The sequence below is a fragment of the Myxine glutinosa genome, chromosome 1 (assembly GCF_964187855.1).
Source record: "Myxine glutinosa chromosome 1, kmMyxGlut1.1, whole genome shotgun sequence".
In the NCBI taxonomy this organism is placed as follows: domain Eukaryota; kingdom Metazoa; phylum Chordata; class Myxini; order Myxiniformes; family Myxinidae; genus Myxine; species Myxine glutinosa.
This window is the reverse complement of record NC_136261.1, coordinates 185,107,647-185,126,199: the sequence shown is the minus strand read 5'-3', so window position 1 is coordinate 185,126,199 and position 18,553 is coordinate 185,107,647. Positions and strand designations below refer to the sequence as shown.

General features: G+C 40.9%; 1 protein-coding gene across 1 annotated transcript in view; it reads left to right on the top strand.

The window, feature by feature from the left end:
* Nucleotides 1-18,553, top strand: part of LOC137431872 (spastin) — a 47,845-nt gene that overhangs the window by 14,180 nt on the left and 15,112 nt on the right. Inside the window, exons 3-10 of the mRNA XM_068123670.2 lie at nucleotides 337-420; nucleotides 1,592-1,666; nucleotides 2,082-2,176; nucleotides 3,828-3,958; nucleotides 7,063-7,156; nucleotides 7,488-7,562; nucleotides 12,978-13,049; nucleotides 16,806-16,881. Of these exons, the coding sequence (XP_067979771.2) occupies nucleotides 337-420; nucleotides 1,592-1,666; nucleotides 2,082-2,176; nucleotides 3,828-3,958; nucleotides 7,063-7,156; nucleotides 7,488-7,562; nucleotides 12,978-13,049; nucleotides 16,806-16,881 (702 nt within the window). The remainder of the gene's footprint in view (nucleotides 1-336; nucleotides 421-1,591; nucleotides 1,667-2,081; nucleotides 2,177-3,827; nucleotides 3,959-7,062; nucleotides 7,157-7,487; nucleotides 7,563-12,977; nucleotides 13,050-16,805; nucleotides 16,882-18,553) is intronic.

The following is an 18,553-nucleotide window of genomic DNA, read 5'->3' as shown; positions in this document are numbered from 1 at the left end:
CACAAATCGCCCTTATATCACTTTCAAAACTCTTCTGTTTAGCAGGACTTGGAAAAAATATTTTGGCATTTCATGTCATCAGGACCAATCAAATTTGCCGCTCGTAGACTCCGCACAGTTGTTGTTTCTCAAGACTGCATGGATTAAGGTGTTGTATGAACTCTCTAGTTTGTATAAACTTTCTTGAAGACTTTGAATAGGCTTACATTTGAAAATGAGCACACTGTGCCTTTTCGTGATCTGTCGTCTTTCATTAATTACTCGAGTAAACGTTACTTGGTGGGTTTTTTTTTGGCTGAGTTAACATCGCCTTGTTCTGCCTTCTTTTCTTTTCAGGTGAAAAGTCTGAGCGGGCTCGGAATCTGCAGGAGAAGATGCGCAGAAACATCGACATGGCTCAAGAAAGGATTGAAAACTTGAGTGAGTTCTTACTTCATTCAACCCTGTACTCAACATCTGTCTGTCTACACTCTCTTGTCTTTCACCATTTGCATTTCACCATTCATAATTTTCACCATTTTCACTTGCTTGGTGATTAGAAATGCATTTTATTTGTACAACACCATATTCAAAATAAATAACCACCAGTAAACAGCATTGGTCATTTGCTTGACAGACAGTTGTCCAGCTGGTGGATAGTAAGGCACGATCGGGAGTTGCAGCGAAATCTTGATGCGGATTTCGCACTTTCGATGCACTCTTAAAATATGAACAGGGCGATTGTGAAACACACATTTAATGCGCAATTAAAATATTAACTCAACACCTCACCCATATCACCCTCCACCATGGTCTTGATCAGTTATATCAAAACGAGGTGATTCGTAAAATGGTCACTGATTGTTTAATCCCAATAGAAAGCAGTTCAAATATTACATAATGCTATTTTTTAGGGAGGCACGTACCGTGCGTGCTGACGGGTTTGATTAAACCTCATTAATAATTTTTATTCGACATTGATTAGATTTTTCGGGGTCCCTCATCGTGAGTAACACTCAACCTAAACAAAGCCAATGAAAATCTGACGCAACACACCCGGGCAGTATATAATCAGCAGAGGCCTACAGACCTGATATCTTAGGCCCACCAGAAAAACCAAGATGGCGGCCATATTATTTTGTATGGGTGCCATGTTCGGTGGGGTTAAGCAACAAATGTGGGTGGGGTCTGGCAGCTGTCTGACCAATGGATGCACATTTCAAAAATCGACCCCAACAAGAACCACAACACCAACAACAGCAATAACAACCATCCGGAGCTCTTGCAGACCTGTAACATGTCGCATGTAAAAAATACCAATGAACAGCAGAGCTAGCGGTAGAGAGTGGTATGTGGGGATGGTATAGAGGGCGAGGAGGAGGGGGGGATGGGGGTGGTTGGAATAGCAGAACCACTACCTTTCTTTTGCATTTGCAATATTATATTGAAATTGAACATTGTATTGTAGTAAATTGAATATTGTAGTAAATTGAAAACAGTGCCCCCACTCGTTTTTACCCCTGGCTTTCTTGTTGATTGATAGAGTTGCATATTGCTTGTCATCAGTGTTGTTGCATGCTTACCGCATTGTTTATTTTCTTTGACCATACAGGCAAACAAGTTCGCTCTGCCGAGCCCTCTACAAGCAAAGCGGTGCTTCCTGCATCAGAAAGGACATCAAGCAAAGGTTTCCTTTTACATAAAGATAAACAACATCACAGTTTTCTCCCATTAATATAATATATTCATAATTTGATGACATTAGGGCCATGTTGATATTGTTCTACATCATTATGGATATTTGAGATTTTGTACAATCAAGTCGATGATGAGAATACAACCAAAGTCAAATTTCTATTTGTACAAATAACTACACCGCACAGCATTATCTGTCAGGTAGGTAATCCTACAGCCACATTTCCGCAATCGTGACCTCATTTGCTCGAATTCTCTTGAACGATATTTGTTCCAGAAAGTGTTTTTTGATCTTTGCTGAAGTTATGCATGGATGAGCGAATGCTGCTGTTAACTGCATTTAACATGCTTGTGTGTCTATAACATAATGAGAAACAACTGTAACAGCGTACTATGCTTGTATGCAGAGAGTGGGGCAGTACCCAAACATGGCAAACCCAAACCAAAGGGCACTCACAACTCCAAGCCTCCCAATAAACTCTCTGCAGGGCCAAGGCCAAGGGTAAGTGTGAAGTGGTGGCAAATTCACTTCAATCCCACTCCTCCCTCCAGGTCTTTAAAACAGCTGTTCACCACCATCTCTTATCTTCCCCCATCCAAAACCTTGATCTTTTCTACCCCCGTTAATTTACCCCAGATCCACTTTTTTGAAATACCAACTTCTTTCTTGGAAGTCCTAGCGGTGTCCATGTGTTTTATACCTCTCCCACCCCCCTTCCCCCTCCCCCCTTCCCATGCCTCCTCCCCCCAAGCCCTCTCCCTCCCACAGATCTCCCGATCTCCCTGTTCACTGCTGTTGTACTTGTGCGCTTCCCTCTCTCTCTCCCCATCTTGTCTCCTGCTCCCTTTATTGTATGTGTTGTGTGTCCGTTTTTTTGTGATTACAAAAAAGGCTAATGTCGTTGTCTAGTCGATCTTGTATACAAGCCTCGATCTTGTATACAAAAAAAAAGAAAAGAAAAAAAGGTAAATGTCGATCTTTGCCGACGGACAGGTGGGATAATGGATGAAACCAGCAGGATGCCGATTGAGGTATGTTAAACCATCATGGGAAGCAAGGAGAACCTGACGATATGGGCTTGAACCCTTCATTGGAGCAAAAGAAGAATGAAGGCAAACACCCTGTTTTGCTCTGACGAAGGGTTAACGTCTGAAACGTAACCTTCTCTTTGCTTCCCATTGCGGTTAGCATACCTCAAGCAACATCCTGTGTATTTCTACCATTCTGTATTTGTTTGCAGTTGCTTGTGGATGTTGAATGAACACCCCAGTTGCCATTGAAAAAGAGTCGGCCATTGTATGCCAGTACCAAGGCCCAGTTCCAAGTTCCTGAGACTGAAACCTCCTCATAAATGTTTATAAGGAGCCAATTAACTTGGTGCCAATGTTCTCACTTTAGTTTTTGCAAGTTGATCGTAAGCACAGATTCTAAATCGGTGAGAGAATTGCATTTCCTACGTCAGGTGGGCTAACATTGATTTTTTGTGGATGGTGGCCAAAATTCATTAAAATACTGCTACGGATTAATTTGAGAGTCAATGCCAAAACATGACTGACAAGCAGAATGGCCACCATCTGTGCCACATGTTGCAGTGAGAGGAAGATCCTGTGGTTGTGTGATCTTCATTGAGTGAATGGCTGCTTGCAACATTTTGGGGATAAAAAAGATTTGGTCTTTTTGCACTGCAGCAATCCTGTCACGTTGCATTATGTCTGAACTGCCAAGAATGGGTACTCATTTGTTGCGTTTATGTTTGACCAGGATTATTTTCATATTCATACCGAGAACTTTTGTAAAAGCACGTTTGTTGGACGTTAAAGATCCCACGGTGTCCTTCACGAAGAGTAGGCGAACTATCGCTGGCACTCTGAACAAATTCCAAATTCCTGTCCGAACCATCAGAGGACACTGCGTCAGCGACACTGCCGCGCCCTCAGCCGATGATGCTATCCCGCTTCCTTGTGCTGCATGCAAACGCAGAAGCGCGTGGCTGCAGATTGAAGCTCGATTATATTTCGTTTCCATTCATACCTCTAACACCAATTATGATGTTTTCTGCAGTTCATTTGTAAGTGTGATTATGTTTTCATCATTTTTATGCTGACATGTCATACTGCAATCAAGTGATTCTGCAAGTCTTGGGCATTTTCAGGCTCAAAATCGTACACCAGGTACATGCCATCCCAAAAATGCAGCAACTGCGCAGCCTCGTGCCAGGGTCAAGAACATGAAGAACGTCGACGGTCGTCTTGCCAACATGATACTCGATGAGATCATAGAAAGGTCAGCTTGCTGGAATCATGACCAATCTACAATTGAAAAATTTTCAAGGAATCTTGATGGTAAAACCCTTTTGAGGGTATTAACATTGTGTGGACATCCAAAATCCTTTACTATGTTTTGCCCCCAATATACCCATCTCAATTTTATGATTTATTTGTTTTGGTGTTTATTCATTACAAAAAAAAAAAAAAAAAATGACCTCAACCACTGAAGGTGGACGGAGGTTATGTTTTCACCCCTGTTTGTCTGTCTGTGAGCAGGATATCTCAAAAAAGTTATGGACGGATTTGGACGAATGTTGATGGTCAGGTTGAGTGTGTGACGAGGATGAATTGATTCGATTTTGGTGAAGATTCAGATACTAACATTTCTTAAGGGATTTTTCACCATTGAGAAATGGGGCCAAAAATGATATATTATGAACTGCCTTTAGTTTAGGCAGCAGGGAAGATTTGACCTCATACTTTTTTTCTTTTTTTTTTGTATACTGAATCGAGGCTCGTGAAAGAGCTAACCAAAACTTGCGTTGGGGGGGTACAACCACCACAAAAGGGCATCCCCTATAGTTTCTTCAGAGGACAGGTTGGGGAAGGAGGAGAATGGGGTTAGAAATGATGGAAAAGATCATGTGGGGGATAGAGGATGACATGATATGGCGGTGCACCATGTGATTGAAGAACTGGAGGAAGAGTGGGATTACATAGCGTCTGGAAGGTGGTTCCACATACAGGGGAAGTGAGGAACAAAATAGTTTCAAGGTTTCCAGTCGGCCTGGATTTTTTAAGTTAAACCTGAAGCGGGTTACTGGAAGAACAGGTACGTCATGGAGTTGCTGTGGAGGGTCAGAGGACTGAGAAGGGCTCTGAAGGGCTTTTACAGTCTCTCCAAATCAGAGGAGAGACTGTAAAAAACAGTCCCCCAACCTGCTTGCGATGTGAATCAACAGACCATCTACTTCAACCTTGTTTTGAGAGATTTCAATAACGTTGAAAGCTTTAGATTCACACAATCTAGTAGAGACATGTGATGCTGGGGTGTCAGCCCATGGGAGAGAGAGAGAGAGAGAGGAGAGGAGAGGAGAGGAGAGGAGAGGAGAAGAGAGGAGAGGAGAGGAGAGGAGAGGAGAGGAGAGGTGGGGTGGGGTGGGGTGGGGTGGGGTGGGTCGTGGTGATAGAGCCAGTATTCTGAAGTGTGTTGCAAATGCTGCGACTGTCACTTTGAAACACAAGTTGCTGTGGCCACAGAAGCTGCACATAAATTGTGCAATCTTCACCAGTTACGGTTAAGTGAGAAAATGCTTTTCTAATATCATTATTGATATGATGTAGAAAGAGCTTTCAACTGCAGAGTTTTGCTGAGGTACATAGATTAAATTGGATCTCGGAGTGAACGATCTATGTTGAAGTTAATCTGCGTGTGGACTTGCAAAGTCACATTCATTGACACACAGTCTGATTCCAATAGCCTGTCCCATACCCTTCGAGAACAGGCAACGTTAATAATATGGTAAATATATGATAGCATTGTGGAATGATAGATGTAATTGAAATGATGATTACCTTTAAATACGAGAAAGGCACTTGGTAGAGCACATACCTCCACCAAGCTGAACAGTTTACGTTTTGTATTCCAGTGATAGGCCAAATCGGCATCCGGACCTGAATCTAAATCTAATTGGCTTGTTCTTCTCACCTACCCAACTCGTCCACCAAATTTTGTCATAAGCCGTCCACAACTTTTTGAAATATCCTGCTGTGTATCGTTTTGGCCCCATCTTTCAATTGTTAAGAATCACTTTGGAAATTAAAAAAATTCCCAGATCCAGATCCGGACCGTCAACGGAATTGAATCGATTAATCCTCGTCACACAACCAACCTGTCAACCAAGTTTAGTCCGAATCTGTCCATAATTTTTGAGATGTCGTGCATATGTTGTTTTTTGCCCTGCAAATGTTGTTTAGCAGTACTTTTCCTCTGAATCTATCCCAATTGCACATGCACAGAGAGGAGTGAGATATTTTAAGTGGTAAAGCTGTTTAAATATTTAACTATATATTTAAAAATATACTCCGGATAATATATAATATATAAATAGGCTACGGCCGGGTGACAATCGTGCAAGGTGGTGTACTGCCTGACATCCAGGCCGTGCTGCTCCCCAAGAAGAGCCAGGGCAAGTAAACGGCTCTGCCTCACACAAGACCCAACAACTCCCACAACGGCTCTTTTTAGAGCCACCCATACCTTTCCGAAAGCAGCATCAGCGATACACGATCCGTAGTATTTTTAAAAAATGAAGAAGTGTGAAAAAAGTCCATCAAAAATGAAGAAGAACCTTTCTAACCCACAGTGTTTAATTCTAAAGGGTAATTTTAATCAGTTCCAAAGGGTAAATCTAAAGGGTAGTTTTAAAGGGTTCTAAAGGGTCATTCTAAAGGGTTTTAAAGAGTTCTAAAGGGTAATTCTAACGGGTTCTAAACGGTAGTTCTGAAGGGTTCTAATGGTTAATTCTAAAGGGTTCTAAAGAGTTCTAAAGGGTTTTAATGGTTAATTCTAAAGGGGTTCAAAGGGTAATTCTGAAGGGTTCCAAAGGGTAATTCTAAAGGGTTCTAAATGGTAATTCTGGAGGGTTCCAAAGGGTAATTCTAAAGGGTTGCAAAGCTTATTTCTGAAGGGCTTGAAAGGGTTAATTCTAATGGGTTTCATTCCTTTTTATATTCTTTGCCTATTTCATATTAAAAATGCCAAACTGAACCTCTTCCTTCAGACAAGGGGCAACCAACTTCGGACAACCTCTGAATTTTTTTTCTACAACCTTTAATATCTTTATTTGAATTTAATTTTATATTAAACACTGTTGAACACAAATCGCCTTTTTGCACGTTCAAAACGCCTTTCAGCAGTACTCAAACAAAATAGTACGGCATTTTACGTCATCACGACCAATCAGTTTTGCCGTTTGCAGACCTCACCTATGTTCTTGTTTCTCAAAACTGTGCGGAGTAAGGTGTTCTATGAACTCTCTAGTTTGTGGTTGTTTTCACAGAATATGCTCTACACTGAAATGTAAAATACATTATATAATATGCTTTTTGTACTTTTAGTAACCATTCTGTCGATTGGAATGATATTGCTGGACAGAAGCTGGCTAAAGAAGCTCTTCAGGAGATCATAATTCTTCCGATGCTTCGACCAGAGGTATGCAACTACCCTGCACTGCCTCACCGTAAGCAGATATTTTAAAATGTACCATTAGATTAGTTGCATGTGATTGCAGAGGTTTGATTTACACTTTTTAAAAAGTAGTACGAATGAATGCTTGAAGCGTTTAAACTGGATAGGAAGTACCTTTCTATTCTTGGTACTTCAGCTTTCTGATGAACACCTGAGGATTCCTAGACTGTTGTTTGGAGGTAGTTTTTAGAGAAAAGCTAATTTTCCAGAGGTCCATATGTTTTCTTGTATGTAACGCAGGTTTTCGTGGAGTTTTTTTCTTTAAGATTTACTCTGTCATGTTTTTTTATCACAGCTGTTTACAGGCCTGAGAAGCCCAGCTCGAGGGCTATTGCTGTTCGGACCCCCAGGAAATGGAAAGACCCTGTTGGTAAAGCAGAGATTTGACTTTTTATTTTTATTTTTTTATTACTTACTTATTTAATCTCATTTTCCCCTTGTCTCACAGTAAGTGCTAAATGTGAAAAATAAAAAAATATTTTTTGCCTATCCCATCTGCATTTAAGTTGTGGGTGTTAAATAACCCATGGTATCTCCCAAAAAGTCAGCCATTGTGTGCCCACATTCCTGCCAAACTCCCTCCTTGTAGATGTAAAGGAGAAGCTAAGTTGTACCGAATTTATAAGAATGATGTTGGTACATGGAAGATGAGCAAATTGATTAACTGATGTGTATAAAGGGATGATGGGCCAAGTGATCTCTCCTGTATCTAAGTTTCCTTTAATATCCTTTCATCTACAAATAAATCTACAACTGCCCTGTAAAAGTCACTGTGAAAATGTTTTTTTTTTTTTAGCATTTTATTTATTTATATATCGGATATGGCCTGGCAGGATGGCATAGAGACACACACACTCGCTTTAGTTTTATTTTTTGTTGGCAGAACACTTGAGTGACCATGTGGAACTGGTCGGGTGAAGAACGCGCTTTCGCTATCAAAGCTTTTTACAAGGACCATGATAGTGCAACTGCTGCACAACGATTCAAACTCCATTTCAATGTTCAACGTCATGGAAATGTGCCGTCTGTTTGTGCTATCCAGTTATGGGTTCAGAAGTTTGAGAGGACCGGTTCAACTTTAAAAGTGAAACCGCCAGAAGCACCCAAATCAGTAAGAACGACACAAAACATTGAGCGTGCAAGGGAGTCAATTTTGAGAAGTCCGCATTGCTCCAGCCAAAAGCATGCATCAGCCTTAAGAATTTCTCACACGTCACTATGCCGCATATTGCATAAGGATTTAAACTTTTATCCCTATAAAATTCAAACTGTCCAGGAATTAAGCCAAGATGATGAGATTGCCCACAATAATTTTTGTGAGGGAATGCTTTCATTTATGGATGGAAATGAAAACCAAAACATTACTAACAATTTGTTCATGTCTGTTCATTTTCATCTGTGGCGATGTCAACAAGCAAAATACTCGTTTTTGGGCAGGCGAAAACCCAAGAGAAATGCACACGAAACCGTTACACAGTTCCAAAGTCACAGTGTGGTGTGCACTTTCATCGCTCAGCTTCATAGGGCCTTACTTCTTTGAGAACGATAACGGAAATGCCGTCACTGTTACTGCAGCTCAATATACCGATATGGTTTCTAACTTCCTCTCCAGAGAATTAAACAGATTTGCAGAAGTGAGCCCAATGATGTGGTTTCAGCAAGATGGTGCAACCTCTCACACCGCCAGTGTCCATGACTACTGTAAGGGTGCTCTTTCCAACACATGTCATTTCTAGAAATGGTGATATTCCATGGCCAGCGAGGTCACCCGATTTGACTGCATGTGATTATTTATTGTGGTCATATCTGAAGGACAAAGTGTATGTTAACCGTCCACATACTCTTCATGAACTTAGGAAAACATCAGACGCTAAATCAATGATATTGACGTGGCCATGTTGCAGAACGTTATGAATAATTGTCATCCAAGATTGGAGGAATGTGTCAGACGAAATGGTGTGCATCTCCTCGATGTTCTTTTCCATAAATAAATGGCATGTTATGTACTTCACTTTCTTGTAAGAATTTGTTTTGAAATACAACTTTTTATTACCTTTACACGAGTGTTAAAAATAACCATATTTCTGGCTCACCCTGTATATACACTACCGGTCAAAAGTTTTAGAACACCTCAATTTTTCAAGTTTTTATTGAAATTTACGGAGTTTAACGTCCAGTGAATAACCTGAAATGGTACAAAGGTAAGCAGTAAACTGCTCGAGGTTAAAAAAAAAAGTTTAGGTTAGCAAAAACGGGAAAATATTGTAAATTGCACAGTTATATTGCAAAAAAAGGCCGCCTTCAGGGAACAAGTAATGGGGTAACAACTTACAGCTGTTCTGCAGCAATGTAAGTAAATTAAGCCTTGAAGGTTGATGCAAACAATTCCTACAGGTGTCCCAACCTCTGCTGATTACTTGATTACAAACCCCCTGTCTGTATAAAAGCAGTATTGGAACAGACTTATTACTCCCTCTGAAGCATTATTTGGACAATATTGCACTGCAGGAAGTAGTATATTGGAAACTGGAGGAAACTCTGACAGACCCAAAGCCACAACAGAAACAGAAGACAAGTTTATGAGAGTCAACAGCTTGCATGATAGGCGGCTCACAGGACAACAGCTTCAAGCACAGTAAACAAGTCTCAGTTTCAACTGTGAAGAGAAGACTTCGAGCTGCAGGTTTGACAGGTCGAGTGGCAGTAAGAAAGCCATTGCTAAGATGTCAAAATAAGAAAAAGAGGCTTGTCTGGGCCATGAAGCACCGCCAGTGGACTACTGAAGACTGGAAGAAGGTCTTATGGACCGATTAATCAAAATTTGAAATCTTTGGTTCATCACGCAGGGTTTTTGTACGCGTCGAGTTGGCGAAAGGATGGTTCCTCAGTGTGTGACCAACTGTCAAACATGGAGGAGGAAGCGTGATGGTCTGGGGCTCTTTTGCTGGATCCAGAGTCGGCGACTTGCACAGAGTGACTGGCACCCTGAACCAAAAGTGGCTACCACAGCATTTTGCAGCGCCATGCAATACCCTCTGGTATACGCCTAGTTGGTCAGGGGCTCATCCTCCAGCAAGATAATGACCCGAAACACACCTCCAGGCTATGTCAAAACTACCTTTGAGGAAAAGAACAAGACGGTAGGCTTCAAATTATGGAATGGCCAGCACAGTCTCCATACTTAAACCCCATCGAGCCTAAGATCCCAAGCCGGCACCCTAACCGCTAAGTCAACACCAGGCTGTTATTACCGATATTAAAGAAGAAGGAAATAACATTGGATGTGCGATCGTAAATAAGCATTTATACATTTACAAGTCATAAATACATTTACAAGTATGAAAACTAGTTGTGCAGCATTTAGGTGATGGATTTACGGCAGGGCTTCTCTGTTCCATGTCATGTCACTCACTCAGCTGGCTGAAGTTTGCTGTATTTCATCTTTTTCCATCGATTTGATTAAGAATCGAGTCTTTATTGAGACGTTGACCTTGTTTGATGACATTGACCGCCATGTGAAGCATTTTAAGTATTATTTATGTATTAAATCAAATTCTGGGTTGAAGTTGTGGTGGGCAGGAGTCGAGAAAGGGGTGCTGAATCGTGTTCCGAGAACTCGTGGTTATTAATCCTGTCCTAATCTGATGTCACAAAATTGTATTTAAAATGGGCATCATCGTCATCATAGTAATCGTCATCGTCATCATCATAGTAGTCGTCATCGTCGTCGTACCATACTCTTGATATAACGTTGATGCTGCTGAAGCAGTTTCTTGGTTAGGGTTATGCTGCGTGTTCTGACGTTGCCTTTCCAGCAGTAAGTCAGGGCAGGAATTAGTAATTTGTTTACAGTGCCGGCGATCACTCACCTACACTTTACGAAATATACCATGGGATCTTTAACACCCACCAATGACCAGCGCTAGCTGATGGGTCCTCCGGCTTAATCAAATGAGAGGCTATATTGGCCATAATTTCCTCTAACTTGCTTGGAAGCCATAAATCTTGTATGTGTTCTTATTTCTGTTAAACTCGATGCACAAGAGGTTTAAAATATATACATTTGGATATTTCAGCATTTTCCTCCTCCAATTTATGGCTGCCAGGATAGTCAAGAGGTATGCACATTCATCTATGAGCTGTTTGAATCTAATGTCCATAATACTTTGAAGACAAAAAAACAAGACAATTTTTGCATATAGTCTTTCCAATTGTACCCTTTTTAGCCGCGTCGCAGACGCTGCTAATAGAGTGCCCTCTGCTGTTGTTGTTGTTATTCTTGTTCTTGTTCTTCTTGTTCTTGTTCTTGTTCTTGCAGAGAAGACAAAACCTCAAAGCTCCACCCATTCTGGGAACCATAGCTCCACTCATTGTGGGAGAGGCTTCATATAAACAAATATCCACCATTTTATTAACTCGCATAGCTTTGAGGCCTGTTTTGTAGGCCTGTGGTGTCTTCCTCTCTCACACACTTTTCTTTCAAATCAAATTCGATATATCATTTCATTTTTCACAGTCACTAACATAGTTTTAGACTCGGTTGAAAAAAAACGGGAAGAAAATCCGATGAAAGTTGCCCTTTATAGAACGAAATGAATTCTCAAAGGCCTGTAACTTCAAGTCCATTGAGATATTTTTTTTTTAAATCGCAGCATGTTCAGTCATACACCGCCCGAAATAACAGACGGGAAAATGCCGAGATATATTAAAAATTCGTCCATTTGATGACAATCGTCACGATGAAATATTTAATTTATACGTCGTCACAATAATGTGGAGAGAGGAGCATAGCTTCGTTCACGTGTTGCCACACACGGGAAATTGCCGAGATATATATATTTTTAATCGCGGCATGGTCAGTCATAAAAAAAACAACAAAAAAAAAACACCTTTAGAGGCCATTTTTTCCCCGCAAGCGGGGGTTGGCCTTTTCGGGGACTGTGGTTGTTGTTGTTTTTCGGTCCCCTTTTTGAAGCAATGTTTTACGGCCGGATGCCCTTCCTGCCGCCAACCCTGTTTGTCGCCTTTTACGACAAACAGGGAATTACCAGTGAACTGGTACTCAATTTGCCGACCTCGGAAGGATGACAGGCTGAGTCAACCCCCCTGGCGTTAATTCAGCGATTGACCGGGATTCGAACCCAGGATCCCAGGATCCTAAGCTGGCACCCTAGCCGCTAGCCCAACACCAGGTTACACCAGTCAGTGTATGGTGTATGGTCAGTCATACACCGCCTGAAATAACAGACGGGAAAATGCCGAGATATATTAAAAATTCGTCGCCACACACGGGAAATTGCCGAGATATATTTTCACTTTGCACAAAAATAACATCAAGTAATCGAATCAATAGGAATGTCCTGTGCCTATAACATCGACGTTATAGGCACAGCTGCATCTAGGCATTGTGTAACATCGACGCGGCTTTTGTTTTAATTAAAACTTTTTGTACTTGTTATCTGATGTAACTACTTATGTTGTGAATGTATCAAAATAAGAAAACAAATTCATTTCTACATTTGAAATATTTACCATTTAAAGTGATAGTTTTGTTCTGCATTCATCTTTATTCATACACAATAAATCTAGTTCACTGTGCAGTTAATTAGATGTGTCGGCAAAAATTTTTTATCGGTGATGAAACATGAAAATAGATGTTAAAGTGAGCTCAGACCACCATTTTGTTATGGATGCTGCACAACAAATAGCAGATAATCATGCAAAATTTTGGGGCACGCTAATGCCAGACATGTGATGATTGAACTCTTCTATTTCTCTTACTCAGGCCAAGGCTGTGGCTTCAGTATGCAACGCGACATTTTTCAGCATCAGTGCTTCCAGTTTAACTTCCAAATACGTGAGTCAATCAGTGATACATGACACAATTATAATGTTCTTATTATTCTTCATATTCAGACTAATATTACGACTAATATTCCCCTTCTGGATTGTCCCCTTAGAATTTCCTTCTCCACGTTGCTTTGTCGGCTGCCTCGTCCATCCTCATGCCCTCCAGATCCCTTCATCCTTTGACTCCCTCTGCTCCCCTTTCTGTCCACTGGTTTTTCTCATACAGTTCTTGTTGGGTTTCTCTCGGCCCTTCACGACACCTCGTAACCACCCCATATCCTTTCTTACATTACGAATGTCTGGGCCTCTTCTCTGAGAGACTTTGGGGAATCCTTTGTTGTAGGCCTTGATATATCAAAAGCCTTTGACAGAGTTTGGCATTGGGGTCTGATATCCAAGCTTCCCTCTTTTGGCTTTCCTCCTTCACTCTGCTCTCTCATATCGAGCTTTCTCTCCGACCGCTCTATTTCCGTAATTGTTGATGGTTCAACATCTCCCTCCTTCCCTATCAACAGCGGGGTCTCTCGGGGTTCTATCCTGTCTCCAACACTCTTCCTTCTTTTTATCAATGACCTTCTTTATTCTACATAAAACCAAATGCACTCATATACTGATGACTCAACATTACATTCCCCCATGTTTTTTCCCATCTGTCCCATCTGTCCCATCTGTGCCATCTTCCCTCACTCGATCTACATCTTTTTGTGTCTGTCGGTAATAGTAAAAAAATTTTTTTTTTTTTTGTATACAAGATCGAGGCTCGTGAAAGAGCGAAGTAAGTCAAAATAGAAGTAAGTCAAAATGTAATTGTTGCACAGTATACTGTGCAGTATCTATTACCAGTCAGTGTGGCTTTGGTCTCATTGCTTTATAGATGGCCACCTGTAAATTTACCAATGGTAACTGAGTGTAAATGTCGAGCCACATTTGCGAGAGGATCACAGCAAGATGTTTATTAGGATTGTTGAGATCGTGGTCCTCAGAGCACCCCAAGCTCACAGTACAACTTCCACCTTGCCAGAAAATTTAAATTCTTAAGAAGGTGGTGATCTTTCAAGAGAAACTTCTGCCAGGCTTCCAATTGATTTTGTTGTGTGTGAAGTCCAAAATTATTTGGATTATCGAATTTGGCAGAGCTCTGCAATTTTGTCACCAGTAACGTCACCAGGTCATTAACTTTCGGGATGAGGCAGAAAATCAGTTTTTACCACCGCCACCAAAAGCGGATGGAGGTTATGTTTTCACCCCTGTCTGTTTGTCTGTCTGTTAATGGACATGTTAGGTGTTTGACAAGGATGAATTGATTATATTTTGGTGAAGATCTGGATCCAGTTACTGGAAATTCTTAAGGGATTCTTCACTATTGACAGATGGCGCCAAAGACGATATACAGTATAGCACGATATCTCAAAAAGTTATGGACGGGTTATGACAACTTGGTGGATGAGTTCGGTGACAATAAGAAGCCGATTCAATTTTTGTGATTGTCCGGATGCAGATCCGGCCTATCAAGGGGATACATAACGTAAACTGTTCAGCCTGGTGGAGGAATGTGCTCTATCCAGTTCTGTTTTGTCTGGTTTTACCCACTTCTAGGATACTTACTAAATACTCTGGTGAATGCATGATATTGTCGTGCCCCTGGGGTTAAGACCCCTGGGTGACGGATGGCCAACCGAGCATCAACTCCAACGCATATACCCAAACTATGGCGGTGTTATTTCTTGCACGCGCGGGGGTCGTGGAGGGCAGCGCATTCTTACCAGTATGGACTTACGGTGGTTTTCCGATCCCCACAACAAATAAACTTACAAACCCGGCAAAGCAACAATACAACAATTAAAATGTAACAAATAATGGTTTAATAAAATAAATGCCAGGATAATAGAAATGAATGTACAGTAAACTAAAATTCCTAACTGAGGGATCCTCTATGCAGACTCAAATACAGACACAGGGAGAAATAAATGAAAGTAAAAATGTGGTGTGTAGTGTTAGCTGATACTCAGCTCTGGTCTCCTCAAGCGGCCTCGAATTCTGGCGGTCGTCAAACGGGTCCCCGAGTCTCTGCGCAGGAAACGCACAATGGTGCAAACTCGTGCCGCAACCAGCCGCCCGTGTGAGGCAGCCCAAGCTCTCTCCTCCACCATTCCACACTCCACAAAGCTCCGCTGTTACTCACCCAGCAAGAAGCGCAGCCGTCACGAAGACAGCGCAAAGAGAGAGAAGTGCGATGAATGTCAGAAGCAAGAGAGCGACAGGGACATGCGACTGCTCATTATGAAACTCCGAACCAAGAGAGCGAAAATGGCGGGACTTGTCATTTTTGTACCTGGCGTTAGAATGCTCTTTCTGACGTCACATGCGCTCCAATCACGGAGCGCCGTCGCATCAGTCTATGGCCATCCTGACCAATTGTTCCTCTCGGGGCGGGACCTCACGGCCTTTCTTGATGCCCCTTGAGATGACTCGGCTGGTTGGCATCAGTGGTGGTGTTCGGATCCGGTCGGCAATCGCTTTATTACCCTGCGCTCGCAAAGCGAAAAGTGGGCTTAAGCATTCAGTTGCGTACGTGTGCTGTGTGCCATGTCTGCATTTTAAAAATTCATTTTCTTGGCAACCGTTGGTCCAATTGACATGAAATTTTCACCATAGGAGGGCCTCCTCCTGTAGAATATTTTAATGATTATTATGACGTCATAGATCACGTGGTACAGGCACCATCTTGGAAAAACTTTGCACCTCTATATCTCTGAAACCACTCCATGGAAAAAATTGAGACCTGGCTCATTGTCAACTACTCCCCATGGGGAATAAGATATGTTAATGATGTCATCGGCGCCTTCGTTATGACGTCATATTCGACAAATACAACACTTATCCATCCGATCATTATTTAAAAAAATTCAGCAACTGTTGGTCTGATGGACCAGAAATTTTCACCATAGGAGCGCCTCCTCCTCCAGAATATTTTAATGATGATCATGACGTCATAGGTCATGTGGTACAGGGACCATCTTGGAAAAACCGAATAATGTTGCACCTCTATATCTCCAAAACCGCTGCATGGAAAAAATTGAAACATGGCTCATTGTAAAGAACTCCATATGGGGAATAGGTGTTGTTAACGATGATGTCATTGGTGCCATAATTATGACGTCATAAATCAACAGGGACAACGCTTAGTCTGATCAGTTTGAAATGTATTCAGCATGATCTATGCAACAATTATATTAGAGAAAATAAATTTATGATGTCATCGCTCACGTGGTCTGGCAGCCATATTGGATCAAAGAAAAAAAAAAAGTTCGAAAACAGAAGAGTTGGCTCGCAACAAGTTGGCTGTGCAGGGTAAGTATTCTATGAATACCATCTCGTTTAATTGTAGGTGCTGATCGCATGGCTGGTGGTGTAAGTGTCAAAAGGAACGAAGGGAAAAAAATATAGAGGTGATTACACACACAGATTCTACCCTTAAACCCTAACTAATTAGCATAGCTCCACCCCTTGCATGGAGACAAATGTACACTTATGTGACATCCGTTCCTGCTTAGTTACATCGAAGTGTCTACATGGCATACGGAGCACGCTACCCTATACAATTCTACCTGGATTAAGGTATTTCATTACCTACCCCCACAAACGTAACAATATTATGGACTCTTAACATTACCTTCCTGAAAAATCGCAAAATGATTCCTAAATTATTTAAGGACAGGTTGTTTATGGTGTTGTTGTTTGCATGCACGTGTGTATATTGCAGGTTGGGGAAGGAGAGAAACTTGTACGAGCTCTGTTTGCTGTGGCTAAAGAACTTCATCCTTCAATTATTTTTATTGGTAAAAATTTCAACAGCAATCTGCACTCCCACCTGGTCTCTCTATCCCAATATATCATCAAAAGTGTGTGATAAACTCCAAAACATTTAACTTATCCCACCCGGATAAAAGGTGTACATGTTTTGTCATACCTCATCCACAACTTTTTGAAATATGCTATACGTATATCGTTTTGGCCCCACCTCTCAATCGTGAAGAATCACTTTAAAATAATAAATTATCGTATCCAGATTCGGATTTTGATCTTCACCAAAATTTGAATCAATTCTTCTTTGTCAAACACCCAAACTATCCACCAAAATTCATCCAAATCCGTCCATAACATTTTGCAATATCCTGTTCACAGACAGACAAGAGTGAAAACATAACCTCCATCCACCTTTGGTGGGGGAGATTACTAGAAAGCATTCCAACATGAATAGCTTGTCTGCATCCGCTTTGTACCAAAACGAAACTTGTCGAAAACAACCGCTTAAAAAAAAAAAACAGTAAAATCTAATAATTATATTCTCCATAGTCTCATTGTAAAGGTTTGTTTAATCTTTGATCAAAAAGCTCAAATGGTAAAGAAGTTATGGCCTGGACAGAGGCACTGATCCTAAAATGGTAAATAAATAAATAAACATAGAAGCGAGTATTTAAATAAATAAAAAACCCGCCATCTCACGCTGCACAATGGCGGACAGGCTAATAAGCCCTATTTCTACTCATTGTTACTTTGCCATTTTGACCTAATTATTAATTATTTTTCTCCATATTCTCATATTAAAAGTTTGCTGAATATTTTATGTCAAATGTCAAATGGTAAAAAGGTTATGGCCTATGCACACACACTCACACCTGTCTCCTGCTGTGCAGGCAGACAATCTAAGTATGTCATAATCGACTTGTATGTTTTACAATAAGTTGCTTTGCACAACAACGTGGCTTCATCAGATGAGCAGAGGAAAACCATGTGACTTTTCACCCACAAAACAAGGAGAGTAAATCCAATGGGTTTACATGCATGCATACATTGTTTGTTTAAGATAAAGGCCATGCAATCATATTGAACCGAGAAGGTCTCTTCGTAGGAAAGGAATGATTGTTGCACATTTATTTACTTATTTTGATGCCATAGTAGGTATTATTTTTGTCGAGGTGAAGATTGGATCAATAAGGAACAAGTAGGAAGGAAAAATAATGGGAGAGTGAGGAAGGAGGACCAAAAACTGAGGTTCCAGCAAGAAAAAACAATTTATAAATAACATGCACAAGGCAAACATGCAAAGAGGGACACGAATGAACACGGAAGATATTTAATAACGTCGGGATTTCAAGACAACTCGAGAAAAAAAAAAGTTGAATACGTGGTTTCCCTATGCTATGATGACACATAAGAGATGACCTTCAAATAGATATCTATATACTGTATATACAGCGGACTGCAAAAGTATTCACCACATCCAAAGTTTTCACATTTTGATGCCACCTGAGCTTATTTAATGATGATTTTAATTCAAGCATAATACATAGTCTTCACACACGACTCCAAAGTGATAAAGCTTAAAAATGCAGATAAAATGTTAATCAAAAACCAAAAAAAAAAAAACCCCAAAAAATATATTCCCTTCTCTGTTCTTATCCGTTTCGTTCTTATTTGTTCGTTCGTTCTTTGACCACGTTGTTCGTG